The sequence below is a fragment of the Trichosurus vulpecula genome, chromosome 2 (genome assembly GCF_011100635.1).
Source record: "Trichosurus vulpecula isolate mTriVul1 chromosome 2, mTriVul1.pri, whole genome shotgun sequence".
NCBI lineage: Eukaryota > Metazoa > Chordata > Mammalia > Diprotodontia > Phalangeridae > Trichosurus > Trichosurus vulpecula.
In genome coordinates, this window is record NC_050574.1 from 371,222,518 (window position 1) to 371,248,115 (window position 25,598).

At 35.1% G+C, this 25,598-nt stretch overlaps 1 protein-coding gene across 1 annotated transcript in view; it reads right to left on the reverse strand.

The window, feature by feature from the left end:
* Nucleotides 1–25,598, reverse strand: part of TIAM1 (TIAM Rac1 associated GEF 1) — a 154,077-nt gene that overhangs the window by 58,125 nt on the left and 70,354 nt on the right. The window contains exons 7-12 of the mRNA XM_036745622.1: nucleotides 23,436–23,582; nucleotides 16,156–16,230; nucleotides 14,881–15,051; nucleotides 9,936–10,040; nucleotides 991–1,072; nucleotides 111–197 (exon numbers count right to left, since the gene is read on the reverse strand). Coding sequence (XP_036601517.1) covers nucleotides 111–197; nucleotides 991–1,072; nucleotides 9,936–10,040; nucleotides 14,881–15,051; nucleotides 16,156–16,230; nucleotides 23,436–23,582 — 667 coding nt within the window. The remainder of the gene's footprint in view (nucleotides 1–110; nucleotides 198–990; nucleotides 1,073–9,935; nucleotides 10,041–14,880; nucleotides 15,052–16,155; nucleotides 16,231–23,435; nucleotides 23,583–25,598) is intronic.

Below are 25,598 nucleotides of genomic sequence, written 5' to 3' on the forward strand. Positions count from 1 at the left end.
AATGAATATATGTTATTTATAACATGGAATATTATAGGCATATCTTATCCTTAATCTTTTATCACATAAAATAAAAATGAATAATCTGAAAGTCTGGCCATTGCACTTACCTTTCTTTGATGCTAGACCTGTCTCTTTCACATTATTCACATACAACCTTTGAACACCTTCTTCCTCCACAGAGGATATTGAAAAACCTGTAAACACATACATGGCATGGCTTAGGTCTATCACTTATCAATGCAAAAATACTCAATAAGATATGAGGAAGAAGGTTGTCACAATACATCAAAGAGATTAGACAGAATGACCAGGTTGGATTTATACTGGGATTGCAAGGTTAGTCTCTCCAAGATATTTCTCACAACATCATCACATTCTCTAGTAAGCTATCTGCACAGAGTCTTTCGTGTGAAAGGTTTTATCATCTGAGAAAGCTGATGGTGTCTGCATACACCCCACACCTCCATGATATACGGAGAAACTGAAACTAGTAAGTGGTGAAAACAGGACACAAACCCAGGTCTTCTGACATTAAGAGACCACGTGGGATCTCCATACATTCATTATGGAGAGGGAGTAATGGTAGCACTACAATTTTATATTCAACTATGACATATATCAGACTACTAAGACTGATTTGAGGAAATGGAGGTAGGATGGGAAGAGAGGTAATGATGCCTTAATTGCTTGGTATATAACTATGCCATAAGTGATCACATACTCAATATATAGGTGTTTCTTTTCTGGAATAAGAAATCCATGCATTCTTGCATTTAAGTGAGAAAATATGCTGTCATTTCCAGTTGATATAAATAAAACCACTTCTCCCACCATCTCTTAGTCTTTGCTCCTCTGAATTATTTAGAAGTCAGATGTATAGTTGGCTTGAAATAGGCCTTTAGATTATGAATAAGTGTTTGTTCATGGAAGATTTGCTTTGGCTTGGAAACATAAGGAAAAAAAAAACTTCAAGAATAATTAGCTTACCATAATTATCACTGGATGTATCAGACTTCTCGATCTGGATATTCCGTGTGATTTTGGGGCATATTTCAATTTCTTGGTATAGCTGAAAAGCACAAGGAGGACTTGAATTAAGACAATTATTATTAGTGTAATAGGACTGGTCAACATTTTAGGTAAACTTATATCATTTAAATGCTCATCTTTTTATCACAAGGGCTTACACTGTGACTCGGTAAATTTAACTCATGTTAGACAAACCTCTTTACGTGGGCTATAAGAAATCACTCATATCATCAGCCTATACTACTTTCCCCAATACCCATATGCATCTGGCAATACCCACCTGTATAAAATTAGAAGCACACAAAAACTGTCAGCAGCCAAAAAAAATTCTAATAGAAGAAAAAAGTTATTAAGGTTTAATTTTTAGAAGTGTGGTGATGAGGAACATAGCCATTTTTTTAAAAATAATTTTTTTAAATTTTTAGTTTACAACACTCAGTTCCCCAAGTTTTTGAGTTCCAAATTTTCTCTCCCTCCCACTCCTTCCCCCAACCTCCCAAGATGGCATTTAATCTAATGTAGGTTCTACATATACCTTCACATTGAGCTTATTTACATAATAGTCCAGTTGTAATGAAGAACTATAGCCAATGGAATCATGAGAAAGGAGAAACAAAACCAAAAAAGAAGGGAGAAAAAAAGAGAGCAACAAGTTTGCCTCAATCTGCAATCAGATTCCATAATTCTTTCTCTGGATGTGCATAGCTTTTTCCATCAGGAGTCTTTTGGAGCTGTCTTTAAACCTTGTGTTGATGAGAGGAGTCAAGTCTGTCAAAGTTAGTCCTTACAGATACTATGTGTCTATAATCAATCATGTATAATGATCTCCTGGTTCTACTCCCCTCACTCAGCATCAGTTCCTATAAGTCATTCCAGGTTATAATGAAGTCCATCTGTTCCTCATTTCTTGTAGCACAACAGTATTCCATTACATTCATAAACCACAATTTGTTTAGCCATTCCCCAGTTGATGGGCATCCCCTTGATTTCCAATTCTTTGCGACTGCAAAAAGAGCTGCTATAAATATTTTAGTACATACGGGTTCCTTTCCCACTTGTGTGATCTCTTTGGGATACATCCCTAGAAGTGGCATTGCTGGGTCAAAGGGTATACACATTTTTATAGCCCTTTGGGCTTAGTTCCAAATTGCTCTCCAGAATGGCTGGATCAGTTCACAACTCCACCAACAATGTAACAACATTCCAATTTTCCCACATCCTCTCCAGCATTTATCACTTTCCTGTTTTGTCATTTTAGCCAATCTGACAGGAGAGATATGGTACCTAAGAGTTGTTTGATTTGTATTTCTCTAATCAGTAGTGATTTAGAGCATTTCTTCATATGCCTATAGATATCTTTCATTTCTTCCTCTGAAAACTGCTTATTCATATCCTTTGACCATTTGTCAACTGGGGAATGACTTGTATTCCTATAAATTTGGCTCAGTTCCCTGTATATTTTAGAAATGAGGCCTTTACCAGAGACACTGGTTGTAAAGACTTCTCCCAATTTTCTGCTTCCCTTCTAATCTTGATTGCATTGGCTTTGTTTATACAAAAACTTTTCAATTTAACATAATCAAAATTACCCATTTTGCATTTTGTAACCATCTCTCTCTTGTTGGATCATGAATTCTTCCCTTTCCCATAAATCTGACAGGTAAACTATTCCTTGCTCTCACAAATTGCTTATAGTATCAGCCTTTATTCCTAAATTATGAACCCATTTTGACTTTATTTTGGTATATGGTGTAAGATATTGGTCTATGTCCAGTTTCTGCCATACCATTTCCCAATTTTCCCAGCAGTTTTTGTGAAATAGTGAATTCTTAGCCCAGAAGCTGGATTCTTTGGGTTTATCAAAGAGTAGATTGCTATAGTCATTGACTACCATGTCTTGTGTACCTAACCTATTCCACTGATCCACCACTCTGTTTCTTAGCCAGTACCAAGTAGTTTTGATGACTGCTGCTTTATAATACAGTTTAATATCTGGTATGGCTAGGCCACCTTCCCTAGCATTTCTTTTCATTAATTCCCTTGATATTCTGGACCTTTTGTTCTTCCAGATGAATTTGTTATTAGGAACATAGCCTTTTTTTTTTCACCTCTTTTACCTACCACAAAAAAAAAGCAGTGGCTGTACTCTTAAGTATAGAAAAGAGAACATAGTTTTGTAAGGTGTATCGGCCTGGCTACTGGGAATTACATGAAAAGGAATAATAATGTTAAGACTGTGCATCAACATTTAAGGCAGAATGAGTGTGTAAATAAAATAATAGACAAAGCAAGATAATTAGGTAAACAAACATTAAAATGGATTTGAAGAGTCATAACTTATGACCGTTAGAGTCACAAGGATATTGTAGCTAAAAGACTAGCTGATTCATGAATTCACAGTGGATCTTACTGGTATTTACATTGACAGGCAGAGATTCTGACCTCAAATCTATCAAATTGACAAAGATGACAAAAAAGAAAAATGACAAACATTGAAGGGATTGTTAGAAAACTGGCATAATGGTGCACTGTTGGTGGACCTGTGAATGGGTACAATCACTGTGGAAAGAAATTTGGAATTATAAATAAACAGTTAATTGGCAATGTATGCCCTTTGACCTAGCTATACCACTGCTAGGTCTATATTCAAGAGGACTCAAAGAAAAAGACAAAAATATTTATAGAAGCTTTTTTTGTGGTAGCAAAAAATGGGGATGCCCATCAAATGGCATATAGCTGAACAAACTGTGGTATATGGATGTTATGTAATACTACTGTAGTGTAAGAAATAAGGAAATACATTCTTTCAAAGAGATGGCAAGACTCATATGTGCTAATCAGAAGTGAACAAAAGTAGAACAATTTATCCTATAAAATCAATAACATAAAAAAGAAAAGTTTTGAAGTTTTATAAACTGATGAAGAATGAAATGAGAAGATCTAGCAGAATAATCATACAATAATAACAACACTATAAAAACAAACAACTTTGAAAGCTGTAAAAATTCTGATCAATGTGACCATCCACCATTGCAAAGTACTGATAATGAAAAAAATAATAAACCTCCTAATAGGAAGGTGATGAATTCAGGATACAGAAGGAGACATATATTTTCTGAACATGGCCAAGGAGGCAATTTGTTTTAGTTGACTATGTATATTTGTTACAAGGAATTTATTTCTTTTTCTTCTTCCCAAAGGAGTAGGGACAGGGGTGGTAAGGAAGGTGAGAAAACAGACTTTTTACAGGCCTAGATAACAGTACTTGACTTAAGATCATAGAACCTCAGATCAAATTTTCATAATACTACTTATTTTGTAACTTGGGCAACTATTTGACTGATTTTGACCTTGGGCAAACCACTTTATCTTTCTGGGCCTCAGTTTCTCATCTGTAAAATGAGACAGTGGGACTTGATAATTTCTTAAGTCCCATTTAACCCCAAATCCTAAGATCGTATTTTTGTATCACACAGGCATTGTTTGTACCTCTCATAATGCATATGCACGAATACTAATGATTAATTTTGCTTATACAGCTTTTCAGTTTTGCGTAACCTCTGTTTTGTCTTTTGAAATTGCTTCTATAATTTCAGGGGTTAAGAATATATCTCCTAGCTATAGTCGTGAAAGGTATACGATCAACTTCTCTTCTAATTTTTTTCAGAGTAAGATCTTTAATATTAAGGTCACGTATCCATTTTGAATTTATTGTGGAATATGGTGTAAGTTGTTGATCTAAGCCTAATTTCTGCCACATTACTTTCCAGTTTTCCCAGCAGTTTATCATATAGGTATAAGGAAGTTCACTGCTGAATTATTTTCCAGTTTATGGAACACTGGATTACCAGGATCCACTGTTTCTCCTTTATTTAATATGTTCTATTGATCTTTTCTTCTCCATTCCTTAGCCAGAGCAAAGTTGCTTTTGATGATCAACGCTCTCTAACACAGTTTGAGGTTTGGAAGAGATATTCCCTGTTCATTTCTACCCTTTACATTATTTCACTTGATATTTGACATTCTGTATTTCTCCAAAGAATTTTGTTAATACTTTGTTAAGTTTTGTAAAGTACCTATTTGATAGTCTGATTGTTAGTAGTGACATTTTTATTTTAGTGGCACAGGCCAACGATAAGCACTTTGGCTATTTAAAATTTTTTTAAGACCCCTAACTGAATTATATACAACTATCTGGCACACTTTGGTATTTCGATCCCCTCCCCCCCAGTATTTTACGTGCTTTGTAGTTATTCGGATGATATTCACATTTCTATTATTATCTCTTGGGTTTTATTATTATTGTATTAAAAATCTTGTTGATTTTTATGGTTTTATTTTGAAGCTTGCAATTTTTCTGATTCACTAAGATGTTCTATATAAACCATCTTGTCATCATAAGATAGAAATAGATGCATCTTCTCTTTGCCTATTTTTACGCCTTCAATTTCTTTCTCTTGTCATTGCTATTTCTAGAATCCTATATCAAATAATAGAGGGAAGAATAGGCATCTTTGCTTTAGTCCTCCATTTACTGGGAAAGCTTCTAGTGAATTCCCATTTCTTGTGTAGGTTTTAGATACTTATTATGATGGTGTAAGAATGTCCCACTATGCCTATACTTTATCAGGTTTTTAGCATAGATTCAGTGTTGTACTTTGTCAAAAGCATTTATTGAAAAAATGATCTGGTTTGGAGTATTTCTTTTTTTGAGATGTTGACATTCTGTTGATTGAGATGTTGTTTTCCTCATATTGAATCACTGCATCTGAAGTATAAATCCAACTTTGCCATAATGAATGATGACAGATTGCTGTAGTACATTTGTACTTCCTTCACAAAGAGTTGTTTTCTTTCCTTAGATTGGATTATTTAAGATCTCTGGTCCAGTATGGTTTGTTTTTAAATTTTTATAGTTCTAAAGGTATTCTTCTATTTATTTTGTGTTCTCAGTTTTGATAGCACATTACTGTACTCTGATAATTCTTTTTACTTTGGGGTTTTGAGGTTTCTGGGTATTTCACTATGATTACTGATATTTTCTTTATTTGAAATTTCTGTTCTCTTTTTAATTAAGATAGCTAAAGATTTATCAACTCTCTTAGTGTTTTCAAAGAACCAGCTTTTATCATTTCTAACCAGTTTTATCATTTCTATAATTTTTCTGGTTTCTAGTTTATCTTTCTTCTTGAATTTTCACTATCTCTTCTTTTGCAGTTATTTGGAGTAGACTTGCTCCTTTTAAATTTTTTAAATGACTATTCAGCTCATTAGTTCTCCCTGTTATTGTTTCAGTAAAATATGATTTGGGGATACAATTTCCCCCTTGACAACTGCCGTAGCTGCATCCCAGACACTTTAGTTTGCTTTTTCATCATCATCTATTCTTTCACATATTGTTTCTTTCATTTGTTCTTTTACCCACTAATTACTTGAGGTTTCATTAATTTTCCAGTTTTGTATCTTTTATTTGTATTCCCTAATCTGATTACTATTTTGTGTTATGAGCAAAAAAATGATGAGGTCACTATTTCCACCTTTTTACATTTATTTCTAACACCTCTGTGACATACAGTCAATTTTTGCAAAAGTGGTGCTGAAAAATATGTATATTTTTGTCAGTCCCATTTAGAAGATGTCATGAGTCTTTTAGATCTAGTCTCTAGTAATTTGTTCTATGTTGTATTTTTTCTGTTGTTTACCTTTTTATCATATTTGTCCAAAACCAAGAAAGGGAAATAAAGTCTCCTACTATTTTTTGCATTTTTATGTCTTCTTGTATTTCAGTTATTTTTTCCTTAATGAATCTAGCTGCTAAAGCATAAAAGGCTGATAACAAGAATGATTTGCTGTCTGTTGTTTCTTTTAGCATATCTAGCTTACTTGTTTACTTCGATATTGTGAATTTTTGTTTTACCTTTGTCTAGTAGCATTGTTACAACCCTATTTTTTTTTTGGACTACCTGATACAGCATAGTAAATTTTGTTCCAGCCCCTCATTTTTATTCTGTGTAATTAACTGCTTTTCAGGGATGTTTCTTAGAAGCAATGTTTTCGTTATCTAATCTGTCACAATCCTTCATTTTATTGTTTAATCCATTCACACTTAAGAGTTGTGAGTTTGATTTGTATTTTCCTCCATATGTTTATAATATTATGTATTTTTTTTCTCTTAAGAACAGGATTTTGTTGTTCCTTTTTAAAGACAGTGCTTAATTTACTTTAAGGCAATCCTATAACTATGGGCTCTCTTCCTCTCACCTTCATGCCTTCCACCCCTCTCACCTGTAAAACTTTTCCCTAGTTTTAGAGTTTTATTTAACATTACTTTTTTTCCTTCTCCTTTTCATCAGTTATTGAACTCTTAAACAGTGCCTCTTAAACTTAAATACAACTCTGAAACAGCACATAGCAAGTGCTTAATAAATGCTTATTTCCTTTCTTCTTTCCTCACTTTTTTCATTTTTTTTTTGCATATTTTCTACAAAGGATTCTTTCCCTCATTCTCTTCAATATTTCTCTTCCTTTGTGTTTGAAATTTTTATTCTTCATCCTTATACTTATTTTCTTCTTTATTATCTGTGTTCTAAAACTTTGAAGGATCTATTGTGAATGTCCTCCTCTAAAGTTCCTATGTCATTGTAGTTAAAAATCTTATACCTTTCTTCTTTTTCTACTGCACCTCACTCTTAGAAGTATCAACTCTTGTGGGAGACAGAGAAGACATTTATTTCCTTATCATAGAAATATTCCTGAATAGCTGAAAATACAGTGTACTACTACTCGTTGCCTTCTTCACAATAATTTTTTCCCATTTACCATGAAATCTCCTCTCTTGGTCCATTCTTTCCCACTCTTCTAGATATCAAGTGTCCCCAGGAACTCTAGTTCTCTTTCTTTTGAAGTATGATACTGTCCCACGAATGCACAAGGTTTGGTTTGGGTTTTTTTTTTTTCAGTGTTTGGAAGTACCAAATCCCTGTAGCTTACAAACATTTCCTTATCTCTCATAAGAAAATATCTCTCCCTAGCACCCATATGGAAGTAGTTTTCAGTTGGACCCCTTCATACCACTGAATTGAGACTTTCGCCTGTCTTTCTTACTGTTTCAGTTCCTCCCTTTGCCACCATATCCATTCTCTTCTATTCTCTCTTCTTCCTGAGAGACTATTGGAGTTATTTTTCCTTTTGCAATTTATAACTGATTTGATGAGGAGATATTATAAATTCTCATCTCTCCTTTAAATATGCCCTCTCATTATATAGCTTAATCCTATAAAACAAAAAATCCAAAAATACTGTAGAGGCAGGGTTTTGTGAGTTTTATTCCATGATACTTCAGTCATTTTTTTTTGTTGTTGTTGTTTTTTTTGCAGGGGGGAAGGCAGGACAATTAGGGTTAAATGACTTGCCCAAAGTCACACAGCTAGTAAGTGTGTCAAGTGTCTGAGGCCGGATTTGAATTCAGGTCTTCCTGACTCCAGGGCTGGGGCTCTACTCACTGTACCACCTAGCCGCCCCAATAGTTCAGTCTTGCTCCTCAATTATCACTTCTACTTGTTACTTACATCTTCAATCATGTCTTTGTGTAATTTTAGAAAGAAACCTCTTAATGGCACTATTGTTACATTTTTATTTTTGCTGTTTTTGAACTCACATTTTTTTTGCCTTTCTAGCTTTCCATGCTTTTTTTCTCAGGGAATTTGTTTTATTATTTGTGCCTTCCTTGGTTGCTGCATTTATTTACCTTTCTTGTGTTTCTATTGTTTGAGGTACTGCAAATAATTTGTTGACTTTTTTGATAGGAATGTTTCAAATACCTCTCTTTTATTGAATATCACTCCTTTTGATTGACAATTAGGCCCAGTTTTGCAGGGTATTTCACCTGAGGTAGTATTTAAGTTCCTTGAAAATGCATTGTTCCATTCCCTTCTGCACTTACTGGTGGGTGTACAATGTTAATTTCTTTTTCCAATTCCCTTTCCTTTATATTTGAAAGTCTTTCTTCAGTCACTCGCAAAATTTTATCATTGTAGTTATTAAATTTCAATGGTTGTTTTGGATTTGGCAAAATAGGGTTTTTAAAGAAGATTTATGGATTCTTTAAACTGGCACTTTGTGTTCAGAAGTTCTGGGAAATTTTCTTGTATTGTTTTTCACATTACGGTGTTCATATTTTTTCACCTGTCATGCTCTTGCAATAGACCTATGATCCTTAAATTGTTGCTACACATCATGTCTTCAAGATCAATACATTTTGCTTGTATAGAGATCAATTTTCTTTTAATGCTACAGCTTCTCTTTTTCTCAATTGTTCTTCAGTTTGCATTCCTAATCTGTTGTTCTCTTTTATTTCTAGGGAGAAACTCACCACTGTGGATTCAAATTTTTCTTTTCTGACAATTATTTCTGCTGTGAAAGCCATAAATTCTGCTTTCATGATTCTTATTTCTCTCTTGAACCATTGGGGAACATCCTGCTGTGATCCAATGCTCTGCTGGGAATCCAAGGAGTCCTCTGCCTCATCAGGTATTGCTTCATTTTCCTTTGTCCTGCAATATTTATCCAGAGATGTTTGTACTACTTTAGATGTCTTGGAGGCTATCTTCCCTTCTGCTATTAATATCTTTCCTGTTGATTTATCTGCTTGTGTTCAAGGTTTTTAACTGGTTTTTCTTCCTCCTGAGATCTCTGGTAATTTTAGACTTTCTTCCTGACATTCCCTTATTTGTCATTTTCTCACTCTTTCCCCTTTGCAGAATGAAGCTGGCATTTCAACAAAGAACAGCTAATATGACAGTAATGGCAATACCAATCACCACACACTTCAGGGTCCTGAAGTTTTTTTTTTAGAACCACATCATTCCCAAACCACAGAATTTGAGGATTTCTCCAAAAATTACCAGTTCATATATGTCCTCTTCTGGCTTTGGAACATAATACTGCATCTTGTTGTCTATTAGGAACTTGAGACGAAGGTAATGGATTGCATGATCTAGTTGATGTGCCTAAAACAGATACCAAAAAAAAAAATCCTTTAGTAGTGAATGAGAATAAATCAATAAATTACTATAGTAAAGTGTCTACAGTATAAAATGTAATAAGGAATCAGAAGATGATGGCATTTGGAGGAAAACTTTCAAAACTAAAGTCATGAGTTGCTTCAGGAACAAGAGATTGCTTCCTCATAAAGTCTCCCTGCTGGGTTATTGTGTGTGCCCACTCTGCACTGCATACACTGCTGGGAGAGTGTGACATAGACTTATGGGCGTACTATTGTATTTTGATTATCCTTGCTCTTGTCTCTTATTGAGTAAATGTTATAAACACTTCTTTGCTTGCCTTTTTTTTTTTTGCTTTATCATTAAGTAAATGATTTATGTTTAAGAATTAATGTTGACAAGATGATCGCTTTTGTGTAAATGGGGAAAATGCCAGTGTTCAGGAGTTCCAGGGACATATTATAGAAGTACATGCCCAACCCCTGCAAACCAGAGTCACCCCTAAAATTCTGAGAGAAAGAATTTGAATCATAACCAGGGGCCCATGTCTATAGCCACTCTCCCTACTTCGGGAAAACCTCCTAGAACTTATGGTATGAGAGCAAGTTAAGGTAAATGAGTCAGTTCTGAAAGAGAGAAATAGGATACTGGTGCCACATTAGATGCCACAGCATTCAGGGATACCCCCCATGGGTGGCTCACAAGGCATGCCCAGGCTACATGAATCATTCTAATAACATAAACTGTACATGAGATGAAGATCTTGAAACATTTTCTATACTAGCCTTGACTGGTTTTTCCATGGGAAGTGGATGTAAAATGATATACGTCAGAGGGAAAAAACGCATAAGAAACAAAAGAAACTGATTATTAAATGTTACAGAAAAGAAATCCATTCAGAATAGAAAATGAGAATCATATAAAAATATAACCATTTTATTTAAATTCCTCCTTCCAAAAGGAAAAATATAACATTATATGTACTAATTATATAATTAATCATTAATAATAAACACAAGGGATGATTTGGCATTATCACTTTGCCTCAAAATAAAATCAGCTCTCATAGATAAAATGATTTTATTTCTATTTTTTCTACCATTAGGGAAGGTGTTGAATATATGGGAGACATGGGTGTCAATTTCATTCCCTGAGAAGGATTTAACACTAAAGTTGACATCATAATACTTTTGCTCAAGAATCTTGGGACTACTGGAAAATCTTGGCCAAAAATGGCAGATAAGTACTGTTAACATTCCAAGATTCATCTATATCTGCAGAAGTTTCAGCCTAACTATTGAACTTTAATGAACACTAATTCCTGACAGTTAGTTAAGAGCTGTAGTAGTGATGGTTGCAGGTAAGGTAGGAGGTACGTGTTGCATATGTTTGTAAATGGAGATGAAGAATCTTCACAGGTGGGCAAAATACCTCAGGATGTTAATATGTGTGCTTCGCTATAGAACCTCTAATATTTGTCATTCTTCTTTTTGAGGTAACATTTACCAATCTGATAAGTATAAGGTAAAAACTGGGAATGCTTTCATTTGCATTTCTCTATTAATAATTTGGACAGATTTTTATTTGGCTGTTGAATGCTTGGATTTCATCCTTTGAGAACTTCCTGTTCATGTCTTATGACTGTATATCAATTGGGAAATAGCTCTTATTTTTACAAATTTGAACTAATTGTGTGTGTGTGTGTGTGTGTGTGTGTGTGTGTGAGAAAAATTGGAATATATGGAAGACATCTGTCAGAAAAACTTGCTGTAAAGATTTTTCCCACAGTCAACTGAGCTGTTTCCCTTCTAATTTTAACTGCATTGGTTTCATTTATACAAAAATTTTTCAATTTTATATAATCAAAAGTATTCATTTTATCTTCTATTAAGATCTCTATCCCTTGTTTGGCCACAAACTCTTCCCCTATCCACAGATTCAAAAGGTAATATCTTCTTTGCCCCTCTAATTTGTTTATAATGTGACTTTTTATCTCTAAGTCATATATTCCTTTGGAGTCGATCTTAGTACATGGTAAGTCGTTGGTTTAAATCTAATTTCTGTCAGAATGCTTTCTAGTTTTCCTAGAACTTTGTGTAGAATGGTGTAGTAGCTGGAGTCCTTGAGTTTTTCAAACTAGGCTACTGTGTTCATTTACTTAGTATGCTGTATATCTAATTTTGTTCCACTGATTGACTTATCTTTTTTAACTAGTACCAAGTCATTTTGTTGATTTCTGCTTTGCAGTATAGCTTGAGACTTGTTATTGCAAGTCCCTTTCCCCGTCTTTTTTTTTTTTCATGATTTCTAAAGAGATTCTTGACCTTTTGTACCTCCAGGTGAATTTTTTTCCTAGCCCAAGAAAGTATTCCTTGGTTATTTGATTGTTATAGCACCGGATAAACAAATTAATTTAGGGAGCACTATCATTTTTTTTAAATAGGCCAACCCCTAGCAATTAACCATTCCTTCAATTATTTAAGTCTGTCTTTATTTCCATGCTGACAATATATCTGGATTTATTTTATACCTTGCAATTTGTCTGAAATTGTTGTCTCAACTAACTTTTAGTTGATTCTAGGACTCTCAAAATAAACCATCATATCACCTGCAAAAATCAATAATTTTGTTTCTTTTTGTCTATGCTTATTCCTTCAATTTCTTTTTCTTGTCTTAATGCTAGAGCCAATATTTTAGCACAATACCAAATAGCAGTGTTGATGATAATGATAATCCTTTCTTTAGTCTTGATCTTACTGAAAAGGATAATATTTTTTCCCCATCCTATATAATACTGGTTCTTAGTTTAAGTGGATATTATTTACCATATTAAGGAAAGATCTATTTATTTCCATGTTTTTCTTATTTTTCTTTAAAATAGAAGTAGGCTATTTGTTTTTTTTCTGCATCTATTGATATAATTATGTGATTTTGGTTTTTCTTGCTATTATTATGGTCTATTATGTTTATTGTTTCTTAATATTGAATACATTTCTGGTATAAATTCAACCTAGTCATAATATATAATTTACTTTTTGATATGATACTATATCCTGTATGCTATTTCATTAATTCTTGTATTGTCTTTGACTTTGCTTACAGTTGTTTTCTCCCTCTATTTTAATTCACTCTAATTTAGGTAGTAATCCTAGTTGTATCATTAGTAAATGTATTCTAGAAAGCAGTTTGAACTATGTCCAAAAGTTATGTACTGCGCATAAAATTTGACCCAGTGATGCCTCTACTAGTCCTAGAGCTGAAAGAGACCAAAGAAAAGGATTCATGTAAAAAAAAAAACTGTAGTAGCTCTTTTTGTAGTGGCAAAGAACTGGAAAGTAAGGGGGCATCTAGCAATTGGAGAATGGCTGAAAAAATTATGGAATATGAATGGAATGGACTATTATTGTACACTAAGAAAGGACTGCTTTGGGAAAACCTGAGAAGACTTGTATGAACTGACACATAGTGAAGTGCACAGAATCAGATTTATACAATTAATTTATACAATAATAACCACATTATAAAGGCTTTCATCAATGCAATGAATACTCATGCTTGCAGAGGACTGACAATGATCTCTGTTACCTAATTCCTTCTAGAGAGGTGATGGATAAATGATGCAGAATGAAACAAATAGTTTTGGACATGGACAATGGGGAAATCTGTTTTGCTTGACTATGCATGTTTGTTACAAGAGTTTTCTTTTTCTTGTTTATTATTTCAAACAGGGAGTGGGGAAGGGCCCAGAGAGAAAAAAGGTGCTTAAAATTTAGTTTTTAAAAAGTCATCATGATCTATAAAGGAACACAGAAAATCTTAACACACCTGTTCTGGTTAAATAATTAAGTGAACAAATATGAACAGATATGTTTTCTTGAAACACAACTCATGAAAGTGAAGGATCCTAGCTTTGTTAGAAAGCAATGATATAAACAGTACCTAATGGAGAGAGGAGGGTATAAGCATTTCTTCTTTAGTTCTTGAGTATTCTCTTATCATAGACCACTTGAGTGATTTACCTGTATTTCTTCTAACTTCCTGCCCTACTCATTTAAATAACCCTCAGCCTTTTCTTTCAAGATCAGACCTTGCAACACAACTGCAAGAGCAAAATGTAATTTGAAAATATACTAGAAATTCCTGGCTGTGTAGCTACAGAAAGCAGAAACATGCTAAAATGGGAAAAATATACTTTGGTATTCATAGCATGACAGTGATGACAACTTTAAAATGCCATCCTATCTATCCCATTGTCTCTGAAAAACAAAACATTGAAACCATTCCGGAAAAACAGCTATTCTTATTTTAAGATTCTCTAGAAAAACCAATCTTATGTCTTTCTCATAGGCAGAAAGTTCTCCTTATCTCCAAACCAAATTTCTCTTGCCCTCTTTTTTACAGTGTATGTGTAAACAAAGGATAAAGAAGCTGAGAGTATCCTAGAATGGAAAAATACCATTATAGATAATCTGACCCAAAACTAAATTAAGTTTTCCTGGTTAACAACGAGGTTGTATGGTTCTGCCTTTAACAAAACCTCAGTAGGGCTTAAAGAATTATATACCACATCACAGGAAAATGTCACCTTTTAAATTCTCCCACTCCATTGGGAAAAAAACCCATAATTTCTAATAAAATAATACACGTACTTTTATACTAAAGAGATCCTCCAGAGTGCATGATGAAAAGAATTAAATTCCATTCTAAAACAAGAGACTAGATATGCTTAACCCTCTGAAAGGCCCCAAAGAAATCTGAGATACCATGTTCTAACATGTCTTCTACAGGAAATATCTGGATCTTATTCTATCCTCCTCAGGAAAATATCCATATTACCATTTCATACCTTGCAGATTAACTCCAGTATGTCTCTGGCTGTATCCCCTGGATGGACAACTATCAAGGCAGGCTGATCATTTGGCAGACAGAACCAAGAGGGTGTGAAATACTCATGGACCCAAATGTCACAGTCAGGATTGTGCTGGTGCACGCTAGATAACACCACTTCTTTTTCTCTCTGAATAATGAGAAATAATATTGTCAGAATAGCAATAGTGGATCACTTAAAGTTTCCTGATACCATGTAGGTATCATGCTCCCCTTAATGAAATCAATCTTTCTCTCATTGGTTAAGCTGAAGTTGTTTATTTTACTCCCAGTCACAGAATTTATTTACCATCATATTATTTGGGCTATGTGCATCAAATTCGTTTTCATTTTTTTTATTTGAACAAATTCATTTTCAATTTAAGGTACTAATGTCCTATGAATAGAAAACAGCAATATGACTTCCCCATTTCAAAAGCAGAGAAAATTAGGTACAAAGTGGCAGTGACAGAAACTGGAGTTACAAAGGCATCAACTCAAGGAGAACTAGGATTGGCCCACAAAGGCCCATGCTTTAAATTTGTTCTTTTCTCATTTAAATTCAATTTTACTTTGTTGAAATCACAACGTGAGTATGGCACACAAAGGCTTGTGCTTTAAATTTGTTCTTTTCTCATTTAAATTCAATTTTACTTTGTCGAAATCACAATGTGAGTATGGCACACAAAGGCTCGTGCTTTAATTTGCTCTTTTCTATTTAAATTCAATTTTACTTTGTCAAAATCACTATACAACGTGAGTATGGCAACTAAACTTAACCAAAATGTTAAGATACAAGTAAGAAAAAAGTCAATAAGAAAGAAAATAATATTTTGGCTACCATTATTTCTGAAGAAAATGCCAATTCAGAAGCTCCTAGGTTCACATTAGAAACTACCATACCTCACCACTTGGCTTATGTGAGTGTTGTTTATTTATTGATTGACTGATTCAAAGTCCCCAGTATAAAACATTTGCTTGTCTGGTGCCCCAAAGTCACTTCAACATATTATGTCGGTTCAGAGGGTCTGTACCTTTGCTCCACCAATGTTTATTATAAAAGATACATCAGACTAAGTAAAGGACTTGTAATTTTTCTTCTACTGAACAAAATCACATCACTAAAGTGAATGATCAATTTTCAGCTTCCAGCATCCACGCAAGTTTATTAGTGTCACAAGAAAACAGTTCATTTTGTGTAGGTTGGTGTACTTATGGTACTTCTTTTACAAAAACAAAACATGTTTATTTTTACCTTGCCATCTGGAACAGCGTCATCATATATTCCTTCTAAAGATTTCTTTATGGTGTCATCTCCCTCTCCAAACACCTGCACATATAAAACCACCATTTAAACAATCTGAAGAAAATTATAGCACAAATGGTTTTGGGAAACTGGTCAAGTGTAGTAGAACACATTATATAAGATTATGACATTCTCTTACATGCAAAAAAAAATCCATGTTATCTTCCTTACATTTGCTATTCCCTAAAACTGGAAAAGTAATTTCTAAAACATAATCTAGAAACATGATTATTTGTATCGCTTTTCTCCAGCTCATCTTGATATTGGTTGAACTACTTGCCTTAAATCTGGTCAATTCATTTGAGCTTAACATGTAATGAAGGTCCACTCCCAACCAACTATGGTGGGCAGATTTTCCAGAGGGATTGCCCTGTGCTATGTACTGCAAATGCAAGGAAAAACACGACTTTTGATTTCCTGAGAGAACACTGAATATGATGCTGTTTACTTCCATAAGGTGGATTGTTGTTCCCACTTGAAGGGAAAGACTTTTGGAAATATGTTTGTGAAAGGCCAGCATAAACTTCTGAATGGCTACTGGGACTCCTGGAGACAGGTGGGGGAAGTTAGCCCTTCATGAGATCCCTTGACTTTCAACATTTGCAACTTTAGAGAATGCTAAGAGCACCCTCCCCTTGGTGAGATCAGTTCTTCTCACATTGGTTAAGTTGAGGTGGTTTATTTTACTCCCAACACAGAATTTATTTACCATCATATATGCCAATCTACATAACTTTCCTGACTTCTGTTTATTATTTTGCTTGGATAAATAGGTTTATTCACGTTTATGATGAAAAATGGTCTTCTGTGTAAACAATTTAGTGGGAGGGAATGAATCTGGCTACAGGAAACTATTATACTCCTCTTGAGAGTAATCAGGAAAATTGGTATGCATCCTGGACCTGTCAAAATATTGTGTTCCTAGACTTATAGATAGCTGAGTTTGAATCTGGCTTCAGAGATTTCCTAGCTGTGTCACCCTGGGAAAGTCATTTAACCTCTCTTTTCATCAGTTTCCTCGTCTTAAAATGGGGACAATAATATCACTCCCTCCCAGGGTTGTTATGAGGATTAAATGGAATAATAATTGAGAATTTAGCACAGTGCCTGGTACACAGTAGGTGCTATATAAATGCTAGCTGCTATCATTATCATGTGTCTTAGAGACAGGAGAGTGAAGGATTAACTGCTGTCTTGGTACTCCTCTTGCTTGCTTCAAAGGCAGAAACTGAAGTCTCCCTTAGAGAGAAGTGGGCCAGGTCCCAGATCAGAGATCTATCCATGCTGCATTCAATTGAGACATCTTTATATATCTGGACCATAAACAAACATTCGTCTCACCAAAGAATAAATCATTCGGGCAGCTCTGGTTCCTGAATTTGCTTCTACATCCTTATAATTGATTCCTTTCAGTATGAATTTTTCTTTTTTTTTTTCATTTTATGTATACTTTTATAATTTGCCTTTCCTGGAATCTTCAAAATGGTGTGCGTCTGTCTGTACATCTGTGTGTATAAATGTGCTGTAGTTTATTATTGGTTTCATGTATTTTATTTCAGCGGAAAATCCTTTGCCTTCTTAAACCATGGAGTCATTCAGAATGAATAAATTCATTTCTTATTTGCACTTTAACCTTCTGACATTTTCTTTGTGTTTTCCTTAGCTATTTATTGGTACAATCCCCAATGGTAGTAGATACCTTAACTTTTTTTTTTTAAACCTACAAGGACAGCTTTACAGCCATGCTGCTTCCTACATTTTATGTGAAAGTATGTGGGAGGAAAAAAGCTAACACTGAAATGGTGCTCCAGCCAAAATCTAGATATTTTGCCATCTTGGGGACGTTAACTAAAATATTTCCAGATGGAGCATCATTTTGATAGTAGAACCCATTCTCCACCCTCCCTCCCTCCCCGAAAATTCCCTGCCAATGGCACCCTCTCATTTTCCCCTCCTGCCCAAGTGCTGATATGCCCCTTCCCTGCCCCACCCCACCTTCCATGAGGAAACCCAGAGCCTCATCTCCACTCTGACCCTTGGGCCCATTCCTCCCTGTCCAACGATCACAGATTGGCCCCTTCAACTTCTTATCCCTATTGCTGCCCCATCCAGAAATGTCAATCTACACTATGTGGATGATGAGCCAGTTACCAACTACAATTCTTCTGGTAAGATGGAGGACCACCATTCCTTACCATCTGCCTCACCCATCTAACCAAAGGATACTGTCACCTTACCTGTTGATCCTAAAGAACCACCAAAACTTTATATATTCCTAATAGCCAAATACTTCTACTGTGTGTTGTCTCCCCTCATTACAGTGTGAGCTCCTCAAGAGCAGGACTGTCTCACCTCTGTTTAACAAAGTGCTTGGCAAATAATAATCACTTAATAAATGCTTTTTCATGTAGTCATTCAAAGCCTTTTTTCTGTTGTGATTTATAGTTGCTAAGTAATTACAAGAGTTCTTGGTTGAACAGCTCTTAAGTACTGTCTCCAAAGTGTATCTGCTAGTTTTTACTATATGTATTTGGTGGTTAATTGCTGTTTGAAGTAGCACCCCTTCATTTGGTGGAGTTTTGTTTCCATTTTCCATTTTGCTTTATATAGATTTTGCCCAGTAGATAAAGGGATACAGCAGACTAAGCTGCTGGAGAAGACCCCAATGTCCAGGAAGCTCATCATCATTGGAGCATTTAAAAATCTACATAGCCCAGCTAAAGTCTATTCTTCCACACAGATTAGACATTACTCCCTACTTGTCCCTCTCCCAAACTCACTACAATCCAGTTGAAGTGTCTGACTTGCTGTTCCTGTTAAAAAAACATTCCAGCCCCCATCTGTGCTTCTGTGCAGGCTGCCAAGCCTATGTCGACTGCACTGGCATTCTGAGAACTTCTTGATCTTCTCCTAGTCTTAGCTCAGGGGCCAAATTCTTCAAACAGACATTCCTGTCTTGGTTGTTAGTCTCTTACCTGCCCCCTCCCCATATTGTTTTGTATCTATTTAGTATATATCTTTTATTCAATTATTTGCAAACATGTTTTAATACCAATAGAGTGTAAGCTCTTTAAGGGCAGGAACTGTCATCTTTTTATTTGTGTCCCTAGTAGCTAGTGCAGCACTTGTCACATTGTAGGTACTTATTGTTTGTTGATTGATATGTGTATATATATATACACATCTGTATGTATATATAAATATGTATATATACACACAAACATATATACATATGTGTATGTATGTGTCTACATGTATATATGTGTATGTATGTGTATCTACATGTATATATGTGTGTATACATATATAAGTAAGTGTTCCCAGTCAAATTGAATTCAGAAAATCCCTTTTTATAATGTATTTTTCATTAAGTTATGAAACTGCTAGAAGAAAGGAAAAACAAAACCCACTTCCTCCCACAAAAAAAAAAAATTGGCAAAAGCAATGAATTTTTAACCTCTTAGAATGCAGAATTTTTGCTTTAGCTCCTTCTCAGCCAATCTGGAATAATGATTAGTATGCTTAGTTCAAATGTGTCTAAATAGTTCAAAAGATATATAGTGTTCACACATGATTGTTTACAACCATGACTTCTTAATTTGGTTTTTAAACTGGTAACAGTATTTTCACTTGAGTTCTCATAAATTACACTAAAGACTTACCTGCACATGGAGAGATACCACTCCACAAGCCATATGCAAAAGCAAACGTTTTTGAACACGTTGAAACCATGTGCATTGGCACTAAATTAATATGTACTTTGCCCAGAAAAATGCATATAATTAGTAAATGAAGAATAATTTTTCTCCAGTGCAGAGAAGACAGATATTTCATAATATTGAAATAATTTTTGAATGACCCTACAGAGTTTATCAGATTAGACATTAGTAAGAATCTATTGAAAATAAATGAAATAATTAAAATTAATACTTCTACTACTCTGCTCTTTATTGCATTTTCTTTTTATAATTTAATATTTTATTTTTCCCCTATTACATGTAAAAACAATTTTAAACATTCATTTTTAAAATTCAGTTCCAAATTCTCTCTTTCCACTGCCCTCACCGAGAAGATAAGTAATTTGATACAGGTAATACACATGCAGTCATTTTGCTCTTTATTCTAACGTATACTAAATAGATCAAATATACAGGACAAAATCATATACAACGACTTAAAGGATAAAAAAGCTGCTCATTGATACCATATGTTTACTTACAAATTTTAAAAATGTGATGCTATCTTTTATCTGTAAGTACTAGCCAGCCATCCTCTAAACAGGTTTATGTTCAGAAGCAAAAACCAGAGCATCAAACTACTTTCTAACTTTTCTTAAATAACACTGAAATTATTCCATTATTCACCAAACTCATTTTTATTAATTATCTCTATGGTTCTCCTCTTGGCTAGTATTCTTTTTCATGAGTGTTTTTGGCAAGGGCATCACCATGTTACCATGTCATACATGTTCACAACTTCAAAGTAATTCTCAGTTTCTCATTCTGCCTCATTCCACATAGCCAGTCAATTGAGGAGGTTGTTAATTCTACCTCCACAACATTTCTCACCACTCATAAGGCAATCTACTCTAGTCCGGGCCTTCATTGTCTCTAACCTGCACTACTGCAAAAGCCTCCTTAGTATTACTGCCTCAACTGTTCCCTTTTCTTTTTTTTTTTTGAGGGGAGAAGGCAGGGCAATTGGGGTTAAGTAACTTGCCCAAGGTTACAAAGCTAGTAAATGTGTCAAGTGTCTGAGTCTGGATTTGAACCCAGGTCCTCTGACTCCAGGGCCAGTGCTCTACTCACTGCACCACCTACCTGCCCCCTGTTCCCTTTTCAATCCATCTTCCATGCAGCTACCAAAGTCATAAACCTAAAGCACACATCTGATCATGTCATTCTAATAGATCCCTATTACCTTTAGAATAAAATACTTTCTTTTCTAGTATTTGAAGTCCTTTCCAACTTGGTTCCAAACTAATTTTCAGGCTTTTTACATATCATTCCTCTTTGTATATTCTATGGTCCAGCCAAATTGGATTTCTTGCTGTTCCTCATCCATGACATCCCAACGCTCATTTCTGGAACTGACTCTCCCTCATGTCTTCTGTTCTTGTACAAGGTTTCCTTGAACGCTTAACTCAACTGCTACCTCCTACTACTTGAGGCCTTTTTCATATTCCTATCTTCTAGTGCCTCTCTCAAAAAAGACTGCCTTGTATTTATTTATTCTGTATACACCTGTATGAGTGTGTGTTACTGTCTCCTAAAGAATATAAGTTTCTTGAGAACAAGAAAGGCTTCATTTTTGCTTTTACTTCCCCATTACCCAGCACAGTGCATGGCACATTGTAGATGTTTAATAAATCTTTACTGCTGAGAAATAATTATTAGTCTTATATATGTTTATTCATTGTTTGGATATTTTGGATACCAAGCCCTTATCAAAGGTATTATATGTATATCTATATACAAACACACCCACACAAATACTTGTATATGACAAAGCCATTTTGTGGTCAAAGGATATGAACAGTTCTCAAAAGAGGAATCTCAAAGTATTCACAACCACAAGAAAGAATGTTGCAAATCACTAATAATAAGAGAAGTAGAAATTAAAGCAACTCTGAGATTTTTACCTCAAATGGTACAAATTGCCAAAAATGTCCCCAAAATGAAAATAATTCAAAGATTATTATCAAAGATTCAAGGTTGTGGAAGGATTTCTTGCTGTTTAGTTGTTTCAGTGGTATTCAACTCTTCAGGACTCTATCTGGGGCTTTCTTGGCAAAAATACTGGAGTGGTCTGTCACTTCCTTCTTTAGCTCATTTTACAGATGTGGAACTGAGGCAAACAGGGTTAAGTGATTTGCCCAGAGTCACACAACTGGTAAATGTCTGAGGCCAGATTTGAATTCAGGAAGATGAGTCTTCCTGACTGTAGGCCCAGAAGTCTATCCTGGCTACTGCTGTGGAAGGATGGGGACACTAATACATTGTTAGTGGAGTTGAAAAAAGGTTAAATCATTTTGGAAAGCAATTTGGAATTGTACAAATCAAATGACTAAAATGCCCATGCCTTTGAATCAGAAACTCCATTACTGGGCTTTTACCCCAAAGAAGCCATTGATAAGAAGAAAGTCCCTTATACACCAAAATATTTATAGCACCCCTCTTTGTAATAGCAAAGAATTGGAAATAAAGAAAACGCTCATCAACTGGGAAATGGCTAAACAAACTGTGATACATGAATGTAATAGACTATTACTGTACTGTAAGAAATGACGTATGTGATGAATAAAGAACCATGGAAAGATCTGATTGAACTGATGCAGAGTGAAGTAAGCAGAGCCAAGAAAACAATACATACAACAATCACAACAACCATGGAAAGAACAAAACACCAAAAACTAAAAAGTGAACATAATAAAACCATCAAGATCCAATAGGACTTGAAAGAAGAGACGTGAGAAGGAAATCTGACCTTCCCTCAACCTTTATGGAGGTGGGAGGTCCACAGATGTTACATATTGCACATGTTTTCAGACTTTTTTCAATGTACTGATCAGTTGTGCTGATTTTTTTCCTCTCTAAAAAAAATCCAACTATTTGTTATATGGGATGACTCTCTGGGAGGGGGAGAGGGAAGTATAATGGGGATAACTACTGAAGGACATCATAAAAACTCATTAACCAAACATCTTTGATACCCAAACACTAGGCTGCATGTTGGATTACTAATAAGTTGTCATCCAGTTCCTGCTGGACAGTGCAGTGTTAGGGAACTCAGTTGTGAGACAGTTCTGATTTTTAACATCTACCTCCTTACAAATTCAATTTACTTATATAATTTCTATTTACTAGATATTGTAATTCTAAACATCTATCCTTTTCTCCATGTTGCAGGCAAGAAGAACCACCACATTCTTCTCCCACATAAATATTTTAAAATATCTATCACGTTGCCTATACATTTTAACTTTTCCAGACTAAAAGTCCTCAGATTCTTCACCTGCTACTGCCCAGCATCCTCTGGACATGCTCCAGTTTGTTAATATCCCATCTGGGGTCCTCAGAACCAAACATAATAAAGTTGACGTGTGGTCTGATCACAATAGGGCACAGGGGAGGTACCATTTACATTACTCTGGAAAGTCTGCTTCTGTTAATGCAATAAAAACTCATTTTATTAATATGATAACATCAAATAACATTTCTGACACCCACCTGATTGATGCTTGGCCTTCCCTGTTTCTTCTTTGAGGTAGTGTCCAGACCCCAAAGAGAAGAAAATCTGCTTCTCCTCTTACTTGCAGTTCTGGACATGGCCTGAGTTCTTCGTCTTACACCAGTCTCACCTGTGCGTGCTGCCACCTGATAACAGCAAAAAAGTTTCTGAATCAAAGATCAAGAAGATAACGATGATGCCACTGCCACTACTGCCATATTTATAACAGTAATATTTATAGTGCTTACTATATGCTAAGCACTGTCCTAAGCACTTTACAATTATCATCTCGCTTGATCCTCACAATAATCCTGGGAGGTAGGTGTTATTATTATTATCCCCATCTTACAGATGAAGAAACAGAGGTGAAAGAACTTACCATGATCACATGGCTAGGAAGTATCTGAGGTTGGATCTGAACTCAGGTCTTCCTAACACTGGGTCCCATCCTCTACCCACTGTACCACTTTGATGCTCATATGCTCTAAAAGTTTCAAAGAACCAATAAGAAATATGCCCTTCCAAATTTTAGATTTGAGCTAGTTTTTCCTTGGTGGAGATATTTCCAAATAAAGCACTCACTGCCAACACGCCTATCTGAGAATCCATTGCATCATTAAGGACATTAACACATGCTAGGTGAAGGGTTTTATGATTCAATCTAGAACTGTCAAATATGAATTCGAGGAGGCAAAATAAAAGTATAAAACAGTTTCTTCCTCATTGTGGAAGAATCAATGCTTCCTCAAGATATGAGCTGAAAAAAATAATTGAGTTATATACAGGGCAGTAAGGTTCTGAATAAATATTAAGAACATATAAGTATATTTTCATCAAAAAGGGGGTGGGGGAGAGCAGGGAAGGAGATCATCAAACCAATAGTTCAGACTTGAACTTTATCCTAATTGTTGTAATCAGGTCCCAAGGGTTTCAGGTGAAGTATGACAAGCCTGAATTGGCCCACCTACTGGCTTTCTTTTGTAAAAAAGGGAGCAGCAGGAGGAACAAGTTTGACTTGAAATAAAAGACCAGGGTGAATATCCTAGAGCCGACTTTTAAATAGTTGTTCATGCAGGTAACTCCCCAAACATAATTGCTACAGAGTTCGGGGATAATATATTTCTGGGTAACAGAAAAAAGCCTACATGACTAATATACATTTTGGTGAGAAGCTCCACTTTACTTTCAGCGTTGATAGCATAAACATAATGAAAGGACCAGGAAGGGAAGAGCACTGGTGTTGCAAGCTTCTATTTGCATTAAGGCTGGAGCAAGATTCCTTGTCCCAAGTACGGGAAAAAGCAGCAAACACAGCTTGTGTTGCTTGAGAAAAAGTCATTTTGAGGGGGTTAGGAGAGATGGTTAGCACATACAGAAGGCCCGGCTCAATGCATGTCAAAAATGTGGTCACCAGCACTTCCGCAGCCACCCATATAATGCAGTGATAATTAACTACTGTGTTATGAATTAAACAATTCATACCCTTGCTGTTAAATAAAGATTAAATTAGGAATCAAAAAGCCTCAGACCAACTGGCTACCAATGGCTCATCTACCTCTCCAATTCTATAACATCTTCTCAATTGTAATTTGCCCAAATTATTTGAATAATAAGGTCAATCTCTAGAGAGTCTAAAAAAATCTGTTTTAGCCCAGTAAAGGTCCTATGGTTCCACTGAAATGCATAGGGTTTGATGGAGCACACTGAACATCATTATCCATATCAACACAGAGCCAGTCTGAGACTACTGGAGATTCCACATAACAAATGAGCCCAAAAAAGGAAGACTGTATAAGGAAAGAGTGGAGGAGAAAGATCAGAGATAGCATGTATCATATTACAGTTGCCAAATAGTAAATATTTATAGCACTGTAGGCCTTGATGGTTAGTTTTTGTTAAACATCTCTAAAGTTAGATTCGGAAAATTGTTGGTATTAAAGGTAAGAGTCGTAATAGGAATACATTTAAATATATAACAAAGATTGCAAATATTTCTCAATGCCCATTCGGTTAGCTAATTAAATCAACTTAACAGAAGGGAACCAATCTAACAAACTATGAGTCTAGAGGACTCAAGATGAAATATACTACCTGTCTATCTCCTGTCAGGGGGTGATGGACTTAAAATGAATAATGAGATGCCTATTTTTGGACCTGACTAA